Genomic DNA, 18387 nt, shown 5'->3' with positions numbered 1-18387 from the left:
ACACTAAGGCACACACATAGGCATCGGAAAAGATATTGGAAGGAAGTGCACAAAAATGTTAACAGTAATATTTCTGGGCAGCTTTTCTACTATTCTATACATCCACATTTTCCCCAATGAGAAGGATTTCCCTGTACAAACAGATAACAATAAAAATCTTTTAAGAGCAAACATTGCATTTCAGGGTAGGAGACACTGCGTGGAGTTTTATTTTCAAACTACCTGTACTGTTGCTGCAGCAGCTCTCTAGGTTCGGCCTCGTTCTGAATTCCTCTCCGAAAAACGGCACTGGCATGCTGCCGCTCCCCCTGGCCTTCCAGATGCCCAGCCCAGGCTACGTACAGAGGAGCTGACAGGGTCCCAATCCCATGGTTGTACAGAAACTCAAAAAACTGAGGAAGGTCACTGTTGTACTCAGCCTGCAGAAATCCAAAGCAGACAGACATGAGAACGAAGGCACTGCCAGTCTCAGTGTGGCCGAGGCCAGCCAGCCCTCAGCGTTCGTCTTCCTGGAGGCTTCAGGATGTACTGTGCAGGGGAAGGCCTGTGTGGGCCTCTGATGGCAAGCCTCAAAGTTAAGCTCGTTCCTTTCCTTGACATTCAATGTCCCCAGACAACCCACATTATTTCCCAAGACAGCAGGTTCTGTAACGTAGTATATAAAGTTATACTTGCTCAAGCTCCACAGGCTTCCTCTAATCCTCATATTCGGAAACTTAGTGAACAAATCCCTGTTTACTTTATCTATTCCATTCATGATTTTATTACTAGAAATCACGCCCCCAAGCCTTTATTTCAAGATTGAAGAGACCCAGCCTAACCTGAGGTGGCCTTCTCCTTTTAGTACTAAATTTCATTTCTGAGAGTTAATATTTTCTTAATTATTCACAATGAATTTAATTTACTCCCAGGAACCCACTGGGAGTACCTGCTTATCTCCCCTTCCCCAAGCAAGCTTCTCATCCAACGAACCTTCTTTTAATCTAATGGTTTCTACCTCGTGTTGTCACATTTCAGACTTGATACACAGAGAAGGATTTTAAAATTAAATCACTGATTCCACAGTACAGAAGCCAAAAGGTTGTAAAATACGTGTCTCTGGCCATACAACTTAAAAAAAATTTATGAAACATAAGGTATCAGAATAAAAGACAGTCTAAAATGATCTTCAAATCTGGGGTAAAAAACAAAAGGACAACATGACTAGAGATGTGATTATACATCTGAAAGTATACTTACAAATTTTAAACAATAATTGATGAACCTTGGGTCATTGTGGTATTTCTTATTATCTAAAAATTCCTTCATTAGATGCTCTAATAAAGTTGTCATATATTCTTTATTCTCAGGAAAATTCTCTTCTACCCATCGCATGTAACTACAAAAATACGGATAACATTAATTTTTCAGGGCAGCACATATAGTTTGTTTACAGAAAAAATAAATAAACGAAATGCTAACCTTTCCCATTCACCAAGTGGGTCATCGCCCTTGTAGCTCTGCATATGGGCTTCAAACATTCTAGAGCAGAGAAAAATATGTACATGGGATTATTAGGAATACTTCCTAAAAGATATATTTTATATTTATCACTATACACCTTAAAATAGAAATCTTAAATATCAATTCAAATGCTATAATAAAAATGAAAACAGCATTCCCTCAGAAGTCAGAACACTCAGAAGCAGTCAGTGTTTCTTCAGAAGAAAGTAAGACGCAAGGCCCCTGAGGTAGTCCTATAAAGAAGCAGCTAAAGGAAGGTCCCCAGGTCTATCCCCAGGAGTCTCCTTCTCCTCTCACTGATTCCCGATGTCACTACCACCACCACGAGGGGCAGCACCCAGAAGTTTGCTGCCCCTCCTCCTAATGTTGGGACCCAGGCATGGCACTGCCTCAGACCCCTCCCCTTGCTGCTCAGGAGCTTGGCTGGCAGACTTGAAGAGGGCTTGGGAAGGGTGCGCGGCAGCCCAGGGTCCCACCGATCAGGGCTTCCAGATCCAGTTTGCTTTCTGGGCCTCAATGGAACACAACGTCCCTGAGGAAGAACACACAATGGCAATGCTCAGAAGTCAGTGGCTATGGCTCCCTGAGAACTCTGCTTGGCCCGACCTCCGTGTACCCAACCACAGCTTAAAAAAAACAACCAAGCACAGCAAAGTTCTCCAGGGGCCCCCAGGTGCTAGTGCGGTAAACAAACAAACAAACCAAAACTGTAAAGTATTGTCAGGTGACATTAAGCACAGAGGAAAAAACCCTCAAAAGATGGGAGAAGGGGTAAGAATGTGACGGGACTTACTGTTTTTAGGTAGAGTGGTCAGGGAAAGAAAGCCTGCCTCTCTGAGGGGGTGACATTTGATCGGTGCCAGGGATCCAAGCAGCTATGTAAGTACGCGGAGCTAGGAGAAGGGTGGGGATGACAAGATCTAATTTGCATTTTAAAATGTGCATCTGTCTCTCCAAGTGAAGAAGCGGGTGGGGGATGAGAATAGAAACCGGAAACCAGTTAGGAAGCTACTGCAGAGCCCCAGTGACAGGGTGGACCATGGTGGGAACAGTGTGGAATTTGGGTGTTTTGGAGAAAGAAACAATGAGACTTGCTGATGGGATTGCACACTGGGTAAGAGAGAGTCAAGCTAAGGAACACTCCTAGGTTTCTATCAGAGACGCTACATGACATTTGTTACATGACTTTTTTCGGGGGGTAGGGAAAAAAGGGTTGAAAGTAATACTTTCTTCTAGCTCTTGTACCTCAAGATACAGATGAAATCAATGTTTCTTATGACTCAAAATCCATAAGCCACAAAAGAAAAGCTAGATGAAGTCAACTATATATAAATTAAAAGCTTCTATATGTCAAATAAAACAGAACACGAAGCAGAGTCAAAAGAGAAATGATAAACTGGGATAACCAAACAGAGCTTCTAGAAGTTGGGGGGAAAAAACCAAACCCAACCCAATTTAAGAAATAAAAAAAGGTATTCCACAGAAGAATACTCAACCTCTCTCATAAGAGAAATTCACCTCATTGAGATACAACTTCTCACCCACCAGATTGCAACAATGTGACAAGTGTAGAGGGGAAGCAAAGAAAACAGGCACTCTTACAATTTGCTTGCAGGTGGGAGTGTACACAGTCCCTGCCACCGCAGTTGGTAATAAGATCTACCAAAATTCCACATGGATTTACTTTTGATCTAGCAAACCGACTTCTGGGAATCTAGAGGACAGATATATGCAAAATGTCACGTGTACAAGATTTTTCACTGCGGCACTATTTGTAATAGCAAAATATTGTCCACAACCCAAGTATCCATCAACGGGGGACTTTTTAGATCAACTGTGGTACAGGAAATATCATGTAGTTGTAAAAAAGAAGGAGAAAAGAATCTATGGATTGATAGAGTGAAATCTCCAAGGATAGTGTTAAGCAAAAAAAGCAGTGTGTACACTGTTACATTTTATGTGCAATAAAGGCAGGAGCTGTACACACGTGTACATATATGTATATAGATATGTTCATATGTTATTATAATATAAATATTTATATTTGCAAAATAAATATAAAAATAAACTAGAAACATGGTTACATATGAGGGAGTGGGAGAGCAGTCAAGTATAGAGCGCAGTGAACAGTTTTCTAAATCTTTTTTTAACCATGTAAATGTAGTACTTATTTTTAAAAGCTAAAAAGTCAAAATAAGGTCGGAAATACCTGATTTCTTTTTTAAAATGGGGGAAAACGAGCCTCTAATATCGAAATCCTTTGCAGGCTGGGTTAAAGAAAAAGTCTTAAGGCAAACAAATTTTTGTTTTGACAGCACTTAACCACCTGAGTCTTCGGATCCCCAGAGAGTTAAGATTACCTTGGTGCTGATAAAACTAACCAGTTTTACTTCCTGTCGCATATGGTTTAAGTGTTTTAAATGCTTTTGAAACAGTCTGGATAAATCACCTAAGTCATACAAATAAAAAGCAAAGGCGTAGGAATTTTAAAAATTGTTAGCAGGTTGACATAAATGATGATAAACATAAGGGAACATTTTTCCCCTTAAAGTGCACGTTATTCAAAGACTTTTAAAAACTGTGGGATTAGGGGTTAAAGCAATTTTAAGTTCTCTCTCTTTCGCAGAATTTTAAAATGAGTGGTTTTGAAAGTTTCTCATGAAACCTAAAGGTAAGTTTTAGTTTTTTGTTGGGTTAGACGTTTTACTTCCACAGCGGCAATCTGCCCAGAGCGGATTCCTTACAAAGAATCAAGGAGCGCTGAGGGCCTCAGGAACCGTCCAAATCTCCCCAAACTGCCACTCCGGCCGCAGCTCGGCCTCAGGGCCCGGGTCTCGGCAGAGAGTCCCGGCTACACGGTGCGCGGTCCTTTCCACGGCTCCCTAGTGGCCCCCAGCCCAGCTGGGATGGGGTAGGGGTGGGTGGCGGGACGGTGGGAGGGGACAAACTCCGGAGCCAAGGAAAGGGGTTGGGAAGGGCAAAGGGAGGCAGGTCTGGGGTGGGGCGGGCCGGGGACCTGCAGACCACTAGGCCCGAACCTAAGTACCCAAGCCCCCTGGCTGCCGGCAGCTGGGGATCACGCCCCCGCCCCTCCCCTCCCACAGACCCACACTTACTGAAAAACATTTTCCGGGTTATCCATGGCTAGAGGACGCGAGCCAGCAGCAGCCCCACCTGCGCCGCCAGCGAGGAGCCGCCGCCGATTCGAATCTCCCGCGCAGCCGCAGTCGCCACGCCGAGCGTTTGCAAGGCGCCTGACCATTGGCCTCAGCTGCAGATGGGCTGGCCAATCGCCGGGGCCGTTGCCAGGAGACCAAGCCCCGCCTCCATCCCGCGCGCCTGCCTCTCCTTTCACTTCCCGCAGCCATGTTGAACCGAAAGCTCGCGGAGTCTTGAGCGGGGGCTGGGATTCCGGGTACGGCGTGGTGAGGGCGCCCTAGGTTGGCTCAGGAGTAGGGAATGGTTTTTTTTTCCTTAGCTGTCCAAGCTGCAACTGGCTTACATGGTTTCACGGTTAAAGCATCATCCCAGGGAAGGTATCGTAGGAGAAAAAAACTAACTTGAGGTTCCTGAGGTGGAAAAAATTGTGCCTCGGCCCTTGGGTCCGGAGAGTCGTGCCTCTTCCATCCTTTACTTAAATAACTAAACCAGAATCGTTATGTCTGGTTTATGGAAAAAAGAAAATTAATCCCGTTTGTAGAGTCGAGACTTGTTTGAGGTCGCAGAGTCCTGGGGGAAATGCCTGTCTCTGGCTTAAGAGGTAGGCAGGTGGGGTGAAAACGGAACCCCGCCGAGTGGCACACTTCCCGGTTTCCCGCAGTTTTCTGTTCCGCGTCCTTGCTGTAAGGAAAGAACCTAGATGCTGAAGCCCGTGAAATTTTGGTTCCAGACCCTAAAATGCTGTGGCAGAGAGCTAGGGAGTGAGTCATCAAAAGCCCAGGGAAGAGCCTAAGTGGGTTTTAGCTTAGTGCCTATAACGTGAGGGCACGTCGGTAGGCACTTCAGGGTTAGTTATGTAAATTATATTGATACATGGCAAGTGAAAGCGATGGGTTGGTACCCTTGGAGACCTCCAGGCTTGATTTAACTGATCTGAAAGGCTGTGTGGACAGAGTAAATGAGGGCTCAAGGGACTGGGAGTTGTTCCTGCAGCCAACTGGTAATTAAAGAACGGAAGTTTGGATAGCGTATAGAATGGCGGCCGGAAAGTTTTCATCATCTTCCACGGAACTAGAAGCTCTGGAGACCGAGGACTTACGGATTCGAAAACCAAAAATGAAGAGACCTCTTTGTCACGGAGTCCAGATGTCTAAGAAGACATATGTAATACGCTGATGCTTCCTACCTGAGAGTGAGTTGGAAAACAGTCAGCCTAACCTTCTCTGCCCCTTGGTCTTTTAGTAACTTCCCATTCTACTTCTCAAGGCTCTTTCAAGAGCCACTTGACAATGCAAGTAAAATATAAAGAGCTATTCATGTGATTACCTTCCTTTTAGAGAAGCTGTGTGGATATTTTGCTCCCTTAGGGCCCTTAAGTTAAATACCTTCTAAAAAAAAATTAGCTGCTTTTGGAAATCCTGATGCTCTCTGAGTCCAGAATTTCTTTCAGGGCATTGATTAATTAATTTGGATCTACACAAGTATCCAGTTTGTGGGGTTGTTAACTCAGAGGGTGCTCACTCTGGGGTCTTTAGGCAAGTTTAGGTTCTGCTAACCATTGTAGGAATTAACACATTTTTAGGTCTTCAGCTTGTCTGATAGCACCTCAGTCAACAATCAGGAAACGTTGATTGGGAATCCACTGCTGTTGGATTTATACCTAATTACAACCTTATCTTACTGAAACAGATCCTGTCCTTAAGAAACTAGTATTATCTGGGAGATGGAGATACAGACATAGAAAATATTAATTGCTAAATTAATGTGTATTAAGTGCTAAATTAATACAAATGATTTAGCCTATCTGCTAGGGGAGTCCATAGGAGGGAGGGGACGTGGGGCCTGTCTGCTGTCTGTCAGAGAAAGCTTCATGGGGCAAGGGGGCTTAACTTTTGACTTGGGCCTTAACAGGGGGTGCAGGGGGTGCTGGTGGATCTGGATTGGGGAGAGCCTGGGGAGGACATTCCTGATGTAAATCAGGGTTACTGAAGAAACTCACCCTTGAGGACTCCTGCTAATGAGCAGTGGAGATTCTTTTTGAAAGACTGGTTTAATAGTTTGATGTCGAATCTTAAATGTTAGATTAAGGAGTTTGCACTTGATCTTGATAGTAAACTGGGCCTTTTGGGAACAAATAGCACTGTGGTTATAGGACCTTACGGTAATTATACTTACCTCTACCCTGTTTTCCAGAAGCTGCAGAGATTGTCTGCCCTCCTTCCTTTCTACTGCTAGGAGCTGCTTTCCCACCAGGCTTGTTTGTAGAGTAGGATAAAGTATTGTGGATGCCTCTTCCACACTGCCCCTTGAAAAGGTCACAATGATCCCCTATAAAGCCCTGATGCCAATCACTGTGGGTATATCTAGGAGTAACAGAAGTAAGTACTAGGGTTGTCAGCAGTTATTAGAATCTGATGTGTTTCTAGGAATAATTTCCTGGCTTACTCAATGCCTTCCCTTTGTCCTTAATTATGGACGTCCCTCTCTGCCATTATTCTTATTCTGAGGGGCAATTACAATGACCCTCCCACACAATGGGTTCTTCGTAATGTCCCTATTAGGTTAATGGACCCTGTTCCCAATAAATCGGGAGGGGTGGGTAGCAGAGGCAGAGAACAGTAATTTGCAGACTTTAAACTGGTATTGGAGGCAGAGGGAATGGAAGAAGGTAACGTAGGGAATCAGATCTCAAGGAGGGAGAGTTCTCAGAACACAGTGATGTCTTCAGTATGTAAGGAAAAGAAAAGAAAGATGATTTCGTTGCCTAGAAGAATTGACAGAAACAGCCATTGAAGCTGGCAAGGCTGATGCTTGTTTTCAGATATGTTGAGTTGGAGAGGTAACCAGGCGTTGGACCTTCCTCCTGGGCACCGTGGAAGGAAGGGAGAGACAGGCCAGGTTGAAAGGCTTCAGGAGCTTCTTACTGAGGGAAGTTTCATGTGCTGTTTCCTAAGCCTCGAATGATTGTTTTCTTCTCAGAGCTTCACATTACCTCTACATGTCAGGAATAAAGGAAGAACTTCCAAATAGTTTGATGAAGAAATAGTTTGATACTTTGATGAAGCAAATCTATAAACCCTGCAATGCTGGCAGTTTACATAAATCAATAGAAGCAGAAAATACCCAAAGGCTCGCAAATATGTTGCCCATTAAAAAAAAAATCACTAATTGGAAGCTTGTGCCACCGACAGCATTTCACATTTCATCTGCTGTGACTCTTATCTTCTTTAATCTTCTCCCTCTACGCTTTTTTCTCAGATTTGTGTTGAGAGTGTAGTGATTGCCATGGAATATCTGAAAATCTGTTAAATAATAATCCTTGCTTCAGTGATCTAGCCCTCCCTTTAATTTTTGGCATTGCTGTTGCCTTAGTGAATCTGTTATCTTATCTTCCCAAAGCCACCCCAGAACGTGAGGTGGGAGGCTTGTTTTGATCTGGGTGGGAGTAAATGGTCCACCTGTGTCTAAGTTTGCCTTTCCTGCTTCTGAGGCAGAAATGTGCAGTTGCAAGTCTCTCTTCCTTTAAAACTCTAATTTACTTTACCTGCTTGCTAATTTCAATATTAAATGTCCATTTCTGTCAAATGACTAATAGATTCTCTAAGTTATAGGAAGGCCAGTGAGTAAAGTATTTTTATTCATATTTGGGCTTTCAGTGACTTGTTATTCCAGCATCATAATTTCCAGACTTATTGGAGAAGGAAAACCAGGCCACGTCAGGGGACATGAGCTCCAACCTTGACTTTCTCAAGAAGCAGATAATGGGCAAATGACTTAAACTCTTAATCTGGGTGTCAGTTTCCTGATCTGTAAAATGAAAAAAGAAATTTGCCTCCTTGTCTTCATAATGTTTCTCTGAATTCCACTCTCCTGTAGCCTCAGAAGGTTCTCCACTCAATTTCTTGGGTTGTCACATGATATCAAAGTTAGAGCTCTGTTTAGAAAAGTGATTATTTTTCTCTAGGTACTGCCTGTTTGACAGATGCAAACAATCACAGATACACATATATCTTCCTTCCACTGGGAAATTTAAAAGAATTTAGAATAGCAGTATTAGATATGTTGCTGAAACATCATATAAGATTAGAGATTTATGGGCTTCCCTGGTGGCGCAGTGGTTGAGAGTCCGCCTGCCAATGCAGGAGACACGGGTTCGTGCTCCGGTTCGGGAAGATCCCACATGTCGCAGAGCGGCTGGGCCTGTGAGCCATGGCCGCTGAGCCTGTGCATCCGGAGCCTGTGCTCTGCAACGGGAGAGGCTACAATAGTGAGAGGCCCGCGTACTGCAAAAAAAGAAAAAAAAAGATTAGGGATTTATAATTAAAATAGTTACAGAAAGCTGATAAGTGATTTAAGGGGTTATAAAGTATTGACATTAAGAATAAAGTTGATATGAAGAAAGGAAAAAATAAAGCCCATCTGAAATGTTTTTCATCTGAGAGTGTTTGGTGACTTCAGAAGATGCCTGTGTGGTCAAAACCCAGAATATACTCTTGTATCATTGCAGCCTAGGAGAAAGAATGGGAATCCCAGCTTCCCGCCCCCATCAGCCTCCCCAAGAATCTTTAATAGAATGTTCAGTCCTATGTACTAGGCTGGTATTTGTTTAAAGGACCTAAGTGATACCCAGATGTTATTTACATTTTGAGCCTGGTTCTAGAGACCAGAGACCCTGTTGCTTTCTCTATCCTATTCTTCCCTTATTAGAGGCCTCTGAGGTCTTCATAAGCTTTGTCTTGCATCCTGATAAATGACTGCTCGTATTCTCTCCAAACTGGCCTACCTTAGCTCTGTGCATCTCTTCGGAATTCATCCCTCTTGTCAGCTACAGAGTTCTTTTTTCAGCTTCTGTACGCGAACGTTGATTGTATCCTTCCATTGCTGTGTAAGTTGTGCTGTCTTGGATTCTGGGGCAAGTTGTTCTCCTAAGACTTAGGAAACCAGATACAGCAAACTTTAGTCTTGGAATCAAAAGCATACATGAAACATATTACTTCCCTTCATCAAAGGCACTTTCCTAAATTTGTAGGACTCACTCCCCTTGATTTAGGCTTCTCCATCCCTAACTGAGTGGGCTGACTTCTGTGATCAATGTCAGGGACTTAGGGCTGTTCTCCAGTTTCCCTCTGTCCCCCAGCATCTAAGATAGAGCTTGTCTTCCTTTTCTCTTCACAGCTGCTGTCACCCATTCCATCTCTCATGACTTACAGAATAAGATGGATGAGAACAGTCACTTCAGATCCCACCATTTTTCCTTTGGATCCCTGAGAAATGGAGGCTTTTGTTTATTTTAAAGTTTACCCGAATGGATATATTAAAAAACATTTTGTAGAGTTCAGAGATGTTGCCTGATCTGTATTTTCTGCCTTTTCCTTTACATGCTCTCATAAGTCTTTTCTTTCCTTTTTGCTGACTGATGGTGAATCAAACCTCATTCGTTTCCTCCACAAAAGAATCTTTTCATCTCTCTTTTTTTAAAATTTTTTTTCTGAATTTAATTTATTTTATTTTTGGCTGCACCACGTGGCTTGCAGGATCTTAGTTCCCTGACCAGGGATTGAACCTGTGCTCCCTGGAGAGGAAGCGTGGAGTCCTAACCCCTGGACTGCCAGGGAATTTCTTCCATCTCACTTTCAATAGAGAGATGACCTGTTAGGATGGACAACTATTAGATCATATAACAGGCCCCAGAACCAAAAGATTCTTAGACCAGACATACTGTTTTCTTATTTGAGAATTTATTTCAGAAGTGCTTACAGGGACTTCCCTGGTGGCACAGTGGTTAAGAATCCACCTGCCAATGCAGGGGACACGGGTTCAAGCCCTGGTCCAGGAAGATCCCACATGCCGTGGAACAGCTAAGCCCGTGTGCCACAACTACTGAGCCTGCGCTCTAGAGCCTGCGAGCCACAACTACTGAAACACATGCACCTAGAGCCTGTGCTCTGCAACAAGAGAAGCCACTGCAATGAGACGCCCGCGCACTGCAACAAAGAGTAACCCCTGCTCGCCACACTTAGAGAAAGCCTGTGTGCAGCAATGAAGACCCAATGCAGCCGAAAATAAATAAATAAATTTAAAAAAAAAGTACTTACAATGGTTAACTCACATTTAGTTCTAAGTATAAAAAATCACCCTTACTGGAAAAAATGAATAGTTGGAAAGTTTTATATTGGAAAAAATGAATAGTTGGAAAGTTTTACATTGAAAAGTAGAATGTTGGGCAAAACTGCCATGTATTTGAAAAGATGTCTTCATTTCAAGGATTGGAGTGAAGGGGACTTGAATTGCCTTGTAGGAATTAGGGTTATGAGTAGAGTAGGTATAGCCTACAGAAAAGTTTTGTTGCTAAAATACCACCCTGAGTTTAATTAGAAGAAAGTAATTCTGGCTTCTTGGGGAAAATCACTGCTCAAAAAAGTGTCAGGTTTTTAGGAAAAACTACACCATCATCAGGCCCTGGCCAGCTTTATCTTAAAGGTAGCAGTTTGGCCATATAGGCAGTGACAGCTGACCACACCTCTCTTGAGTGATGATGGACCAACCCTTCTCCTGGTTCTCATAGAAGGTGTTTTGTTTCCACCTCAACTGGGTGTGCTGCAGTTCAACTTTGACACTAGCCACCTGGGAGTTAGTCAGAATCCACAGGTTTAAGGACACGGTCCCCAACAAGATCATCCTTAGTTCAGACACCAGCCACAAGTTCCAGGGGTTCCTAGCTAGCCACACTTCCGATCCACTGGCTACAATTTCAGGGGTTCCCATAATCCCGTCCAGGTTTGACAATTTACTGTAATGACTCACAGAACTCAGGAAAGTGCTATGTGGATGATTACAGCTTTATTATAAAGGATACGCATAGGGCAAGGTCTGGGACTGTCCTCAATGTGGACCCTCTTTCCATGGAGTCAGGGTGTGTTATTTCCCTGGCACGTCAGTGTGTTCATCAGTCAGGAATCTCCACTGAGCTTCAGTGTCCAGAGTTTTTACTGGCGTTTCATTATGTAAAAATGACTGATTAAATCATTGAGCACATGAGTGAACTCAGTCTCCAACCCTCCCTCCCCTTTCTTGATGTCAGGAGGTCTGACTGACGTTAGGACTCAAAGCCCCAAACTTTCTGCTGATCAGTCCCCATTCTGAGGCTATATAGGGACCCACCAGGTGTCATCTCATTAGTATAACAAAGACACTTGATCACTTAAGAAATTACCAGTGTTTTTGAAGCTCTGTGCCAGGAACCCTGGTCAAAGACCAGACATTTCTTTTTCTTATACCATGGAGGTGATCTGCATCTCTGAGCATAAGCTCGAAATTTCATTAGCATTTCATTAGCCTCTCTACCTTATAACGTTATCTATGCTTTCAGGACAGCAGTCCTTTCCTCTTGTCAAGTTGCTAAGTCTTTAGTATTCTTGCTCAGATTGGCTTGCTTCTGTCCCTTCAAAGAGCTGGACACTTCCCAATCTAGAGAAAAGAGCTAAAATCAAGTTTCAAACTTGTTTATTTAAAAACATCAACTTCCGGGATGGTCCTGACCAATGTCTGTGTAGCTGAGCACTAATATAATTCTTGTCTGTGTATCAAAGTCTGAATGAGGTCCTTTTGTTTGTCTTTTAGGAAACAAAGGAGTGATGTGAGGGTACCATGAGTTACCTGGAGCCTAGTTTACCAGATGCTTAGTCTAGGCATATATATGGTGTTAAAAAAAAAAAAATGAAGACAATTGAGGTGATACAAACAAACTTCATGAAGCAGGTGGTCTCTGTTCTCAAGAGTCTAGAGAATTGTGAAGCAGGGGAGGAAGTGGCAAATTTTTGTAGAAAATGAACAAGGTAGAAAAAAATAAAAAATGAACAAAAGACAAGGAAAACATTCGAGTTACTTGGTGATCGGGGATTAGTCTCATGGATGGTGTAACTTCTGGGCAGATGGAATCCTTACAAGAACATGAAACTTTAAGTATTAGGTTTTGGCTTGCTGATGTGATTGTGAATCAATATTAATTGGTTTGCTGAGGAAAGATCATTGTTAGGTTAAATAAAGATTTCAACAGTAGTTAATTATCATATATATTACATGGGCATGCTTCATGTGTAGATGATTTCTTTTCCTCAGGGAATGACAAAAATTTCTAACTAACCCTAGGCAACTAGAGGCACAGTGGTGATAGCCTTCCACTCAGCAACGTTGGTTCTCTTTTCATCTATTTATGTCTTTAATTTCTTTCAACCATGTTTTGTAGTTTTCAGTGTACAAGTCTTGCACCACCTTGATTAAATTTATTCCTAAGTGTTTTATTATTTTTGATGCTATTGTAAATGAAAAATAGTTTCTTAATTTCATTGCTTCTTTTTTTAAAAAATTATTTATTTCATTTATTTATTTTTGGCTGCGTTGGGTCTTCATTGCTGTGTGTGGGCTTTCTCTAGTTGTGGCGAGCGGGGGCTACTCTTCGTTGCAGTGCCTGTGCTTCTCATTGTGGTGGCTTCTCTTGCTGCGGAGCACAGGCTCTAGGTGTGTGGGCTTCAGTACTTGTGGCACATAGGTTCAGTAGTGTGGCTCTCAGGCTCTAGAACGCAGGTTTAGTAGTTGTTGCGGAAAGGCTTAGTTGCTCTGCAGCATGTGGGATCTTCCCGGACCAGAGCTCAAACCCATGTCCCCTGCATTAGCAGGTGGATTCTTAACCACTGCTCCACCAGGGAAGCCCTTAATTTCATTTCTTGATTGGTTATTGCTACTGTGTAGAAATGCCACTGCTTTTTGTATATTGATCTTGTATCTTGCAAATTTGCTAAATTATTTTATCAGTTCTAGTGGTTTTGTGGTGGATTCTTTTATATTTCCCATACGTAAGATAATGTCTTCAAAAGTGCAGACTGCAAAAAGTGATAGTTTTACTTTTCTCTTTCCAATTTGGATGCCTTTTATTTCTTTTTATTGTTTAATTGCTCTGGCTAGAACGGCGATATCCATTGGTTGAGTGAGTGCCATGCACTAGGCACTGTGCCAAACCCTGTTATGTGACACAGTGACATTTGCTATTTGCCCCTCTAGTTTCCATTCTCTATATTCTGGCAATAATCTTCAAGTACTTTAGCAGAGAGAGCGACCCCTCTCCAATTCTCAGTCCCTAAGGTCTAACACACACACACACACACACACACACACACACACACACACACACACACACAGACACACACACAGACACACACACACACACACACCTCTGCTTCTTACCACAGGGAAGCACACTCCACCTGTCCCCTGCCCCCTCCCAGAGGAGATGGCTGTGTCGGGTTTGTATAACAGGGTGTGAAAATTGGTCTCTAATTGTGGCAAGTGAGGGAGAAAGGTGAGCTCAGGAAGCCCAAGCCCAGTCAGGACAGGCTGCAGCTGAGTGCCTGTGTGTCTCATTGATCATATGTGTGTATGTGCATGCTGTCCTAGTGTGTGCATGCCATATTTGACAGTTTGGATTTATGTGTTGGGGGTGTTAGGTGGGAGGAATAAGGTCTCATAACCCACGTATGTACTTCCTCATAAATTACTTCAGTATGTGTAATTCCTGGATGTGGTGCCCTTGTACAGTGTACAACCTAAGCAACTGTATGTGGTAGCCTTGCCCTGTTTCCTTCTGGTCTTTGATTCTGCTGTCCCACTGCTGGGAACGTTCTCTTGCCCACTTTTTGTTTGGTTAAGTTCTTAGCTTTCATGTATCAGTGTCCCCAAGTTGGGATTGGGGGTTCAACCCTCATGCATTCATATACAGACTGGCTGCTACTCCATATAGGACAAAACACCCCAGAAATAGAAGTTAAACAAATTGTAAAGTCATACTGTTTCCAATTCAAATTTTTTCTGTTGTTGAGATCATTCTTTTTTAAAATTAATTAATTAATTAATTTTTGTCTGCGTTGTGTCTTCGTTGCTGCGTGTGGGCTTTTCTCTAGTTGTGGCGAGCGGGGGCTACTCTTCGTTGCCGTGTGCTTAATTCTCATTGCGGTGGCTTCTCTTGTTGTGGAGCACGGGCTCTAGGTGCACGGGCTTCAGTAGTTGTGGCACACGGGCTCAGTAGTTGTGGCTCGTGGGCTCTAGAGCACAGCCTCAGTAGTTGTGGCACATGGGCTTAGTTGCTCTGTGGCATGTGGGATCTTCCCAGACCAGGGCTTGAACCCGTGTCCCCTGCATTGGCAGGCGGATTCTTAACCACTGCGCCACCAGGGAAGTCCCTCTAATTCAAATTTAAGGTAAGGATTTAACTTAAGGATTTTGCCTTCATTTCTTTGATTTTATATTTGTCACTTTTTTATGTTAATGATCTTGGATTCTAATGCCATTTATCTAGTTAATCATTTGTTTTATATTACAGTATACACAAAACAGTTTCAAACTAACACCAATATTACTACTACTACTAGGACTATTAAATGTAGTATAAAATTTCTCTATTTCTTTTTACCTTCTTGGGCTATATTCCTAGTGGGCTGTTCAAAGTAATGAATTTAAAGTTAGTTGAATAGTTTTTCTCTTGTGATCATGTCAACTTGAAATACAATTGAGAAATTTTGTTTCAGTTTGCATTTTTAGGGGCCACTTTATTTTCCCATTAGGTTTAATTTTTTAAAGTTATGTAAAGCATTTACCTAGCTCCAAAGTAAAAATTATAAAACAAGTTGTATTCAGAGAGTTTACCTTCCATCCTCATTCCCTCTCTCCTCTTATAGGTAATAATTTTCATTGGCTTTTTTTAAATTAATTTTTATTGGAGTATAGTTGCTTTACAATGTTGAGTTAGTTTCTGCTGTTCAGCATGGACAGCTACATGTAAAAGAATGAAATTATAACACTCCCTAACACCATACACAAAAACAAATGGACTAAAGACCTAAATGTAAGGCCGGATACTATAAAACTCTCAGAGGAAAACATAGGCAAAACACTCTTTGACATAAATTGCAGCAAGATCTTTTTCAATTCCACTGCCTAGAGTAATGAAGATAAAAACAAAAATGAACAAATGGGACCTAATTAAACTTAAAAGCTTTTGCACAGCAAAGGAAACCATAAACAGAACGAAAAGATAACCCTCAGAATGGGAGAAAATATTTGCAAATGAAGCAACTGGCAAAGGATTAATCTCCAAAATATACAAACAGCTCATACAGTTCATTAGCTTTTGGTTTATCCTTGTTTCTTTTTGAAAACATAAGTAAATGTGCACACACACATACTCCTCCTGTTACACAAGAGGTAGCAGATTTTACACACCATTCTTCCCTTGCTTTTTAAACAGTTCGTCATGGAGATCCCTGCATGCAACATACAGAGATAATCCTTAGTGTGTCGTTGGTCCATGTTCACACTGGGCATTCCCAGCATGTGCCACTGGTGCCTGGTGGGGCTGGAGTGTGCCCGATGGAGTCCATTTGTCAAAGACTCCATCCTGGGGAGAAAAGGAGGCAGGCACATCGGGGGTGATCCTGTAATGAAACTGTGGCTGTTTGGAGGGGTGGGTATTCCTGAGGACAGCGTGGTGGCTGTTTCTGGAATCTTCCCCTTCCCTATCCCTGGACACCTGTCTAGCTCCTGGGATAAGAGAGGCAGTCAGCAAAGGCTGCTGAGTTTTCTCATTGCAAACTCTGCTGGAGGGCCCTGTTCACAAAGTGACATGATAATAAAGGGAGCTGTGTCTCCAGGCTCCCTTCCCCACATGCACCTTCTGGTCGCAGCCCAGGGCTCCACATGGAGTCAGACTGTGTCCAGTGGGAGAGGCAGCGGAGCTGCTCATGATCACACGGGAGAAACCTCTCAGGGCGCCTAGCAGCGGTGGCAAGATGGGAAGGATGGGGCTTATCCAAGGGCTAAGTGACCACTGAGTGCGCCACTGAGCAGTAAAAGACAAACAAACCACCCTAAATTAATCTAATATGCAGCCAGTGTAGAAACCCCTTCTTTTCTAAGTTCATCTCTTATAATAACTTGTCCAACACAACCAATAGCAGCCAACATGCAGTGCTAACATTGTTTTTAGCATCTTCTTCTGAAGTGATAAGTTCATTAGGCTGTGTCATCTGTTGGTGACAGTGCTGTCAAATGTTTGCCACTTCATAACATGAACCTCCTTCCATCCAGCTTTGTTTAATATCGTCTTCACTGCCCTCTCCCTTCACTGCCCTCTCCCTTCACTGTCTCTAAGCCAGTTGCACATACTTTGGTGTTTTATTTCAGCATCAAAATTCTTCCAGGATCTTCTAGGATAGGTTAGGTTATGGTTGGGTAGCAAACAAAGCTCCAGCAAAATCTTAGTGACTTATAACTACAAAGGATTTTTTTCTCACTAAAGTTACATAGACTTGGAAGCTTACTTAGTAACTTAGCTTTTTAGCTTTTAGGTCTCTGAATCGAAAGGTACCACATCCTGACTTAATGCAGAGACTACTGTGCACCCCCCAGGGGCCTTGGACTTGACATTGTGATAGTCTGGGACTTTGTTTGGTTGTCTCCTTTGGGGAGTGGAGAGTGTACATTGCCTATGGGACAGACAGTGAGTCAAATGTTTGGCAAGATTTCGTTCGTAGCCACAAGTGCTGCTCCCAGATTATTTGGGGTGTTGGCCTTCTGGGCATGTCCTGGATGGTACTTCCCTTCCCGCATAGGGTCAGGAGTGAACTGCTTTGGACAACAGATCGTGTGTAGAAGTTACACAGGCCCTTTCCAGCTGGAAGCTTGAAGAGCCTGTGTGGCCACACAGGGGCTGTTCTCTCAGCTGGGACCTGGAGAAAGAGGACATGGGGCAGAGACCCCAGGTGGCGTGGTGAGAATTAAAGTCTTATCTTTTTAAACCCTAAGGTTTGGGGTATTTGTGACCACAGTGTGTGTCGTTTTGAGGTTGTTTCTTACTACTGTGCTATCCTGACTGATATAGAAGGAAATGCCCCTCTTCTGCTTGGCACCAAGTGGTGCTTGGAGTTGCAGCATCCATCTGATGACTGAGAGATAAAGATAACACACTGAGAAAGGATGCTGGAGAAGAAAGATGGAAAGGGAACCTGGGTCCCTGGGGTAGAGCCACTGAAGTAGCCCTTGGGCTTTCCTACCCCCAGCCTCCCTGTTATATGAGAAGCCAAAGTCCTTATTCATGGCCTCTGGTAGGTATTGTTACTTGCAGCTGCACAGGTGGTATGGTGGACAGAACAACGGCCCACCAAAGACGTTCATAGCCTAATCCCCAGAACCTGTTATGTTATCTCACCTGGGGAGGGGGATATTATTGATGTGATTAAATTACAGATATGGAAACAAGGAGATTATCCTGAATTATCTGGGTGGGCCCAATGTAATCACCAGAGTCCTTCTGAGAGGGAGGCAAGAAGGTCAAAATCAGCAGACCAGCAAGGAAGCAGAGGTTGTTGGGATGCACTTTGAAGATGGAGGAAGGGGCTGGGACCCTACAAATGCAGGCAACTTCTAGAAGCTGCAAAAGATGAGGAAAGGGATTTTCCTCCTGGAGCCTCCAGGAGGGGTCCCGCTCTGCCAACACCTTGATTTTTAGTCCTGTAAGATCCATTTTAGACTTCTGACCTCCAGAACTTTAACAATAAATGTTTGTTACACAAGCCGTAGGAAACTGATACGAGTGATGTCCATTAACCCAATGACAGCAGACAGCGACCCAACTGCCAGCTACACTACACCCCCAAGAGTCATCTCCCCAGCAGGGTG

General features: G+C 43.2%; 2 protein-coding genes across 2 annotated transcripts in view; one reads left to right on the top strand and one right to left on the bottom strand.

Moving 5' to 3' along the window:
- Positions 1–4645, bottom strand: part of BUB1 (BUB1 mitotic checkpoint serine/threonine kinase) — a gene marked incomplete at both ends in the record, with an annotated part of 41462 nt that extends 36817 nt beyond the window's left edge. The window contains 4 exons of the mRNA XM_082851479.1: positions 223–419; positions 1240–1378; positions 1462–1521; positions 4620–4645. Coding sequence (XP_082707605.1) covers positions 223–419; positions 1240–1378; positions 1462–1521; positions 4620–4645 — 422 coding nt within the window. The remainder of the gene's footprint in view (positions 1–222; positions 420–1239; positions 1379–1461; positions 1522–4619) is intronic.
- Positions 4646–5692: 1047 nt separating this feature from the next.
- The window catches only part of ACOXL (acyl-CoA oxidase like), a gene marked incomplete at its 3' end in the record, with an annotated part of 382726 nt that continues 370031 nt past the window's right edge, over positions 5693–18387 (top strand). Inside the window, 1 exon segment of the mRNA XM_082852053.1 lies at positions 5693–5854.

Source organism: Leucopleurus acutus (genome assembly GCF_964270905.1).
Source record: "Leucopleurus acutus genome assembly, chromosome: 12".
NCBI lineage: Eukaryota > Metazoa > Chordata > Mammalia > Artiodactyla > Delphinidae > Leucopleurus > Leucopleurus acutus.
Note: the sequence above shows the minus strand (reverse complement) of the source record. Positions and strands in the feature narration are given on the sequence as shown.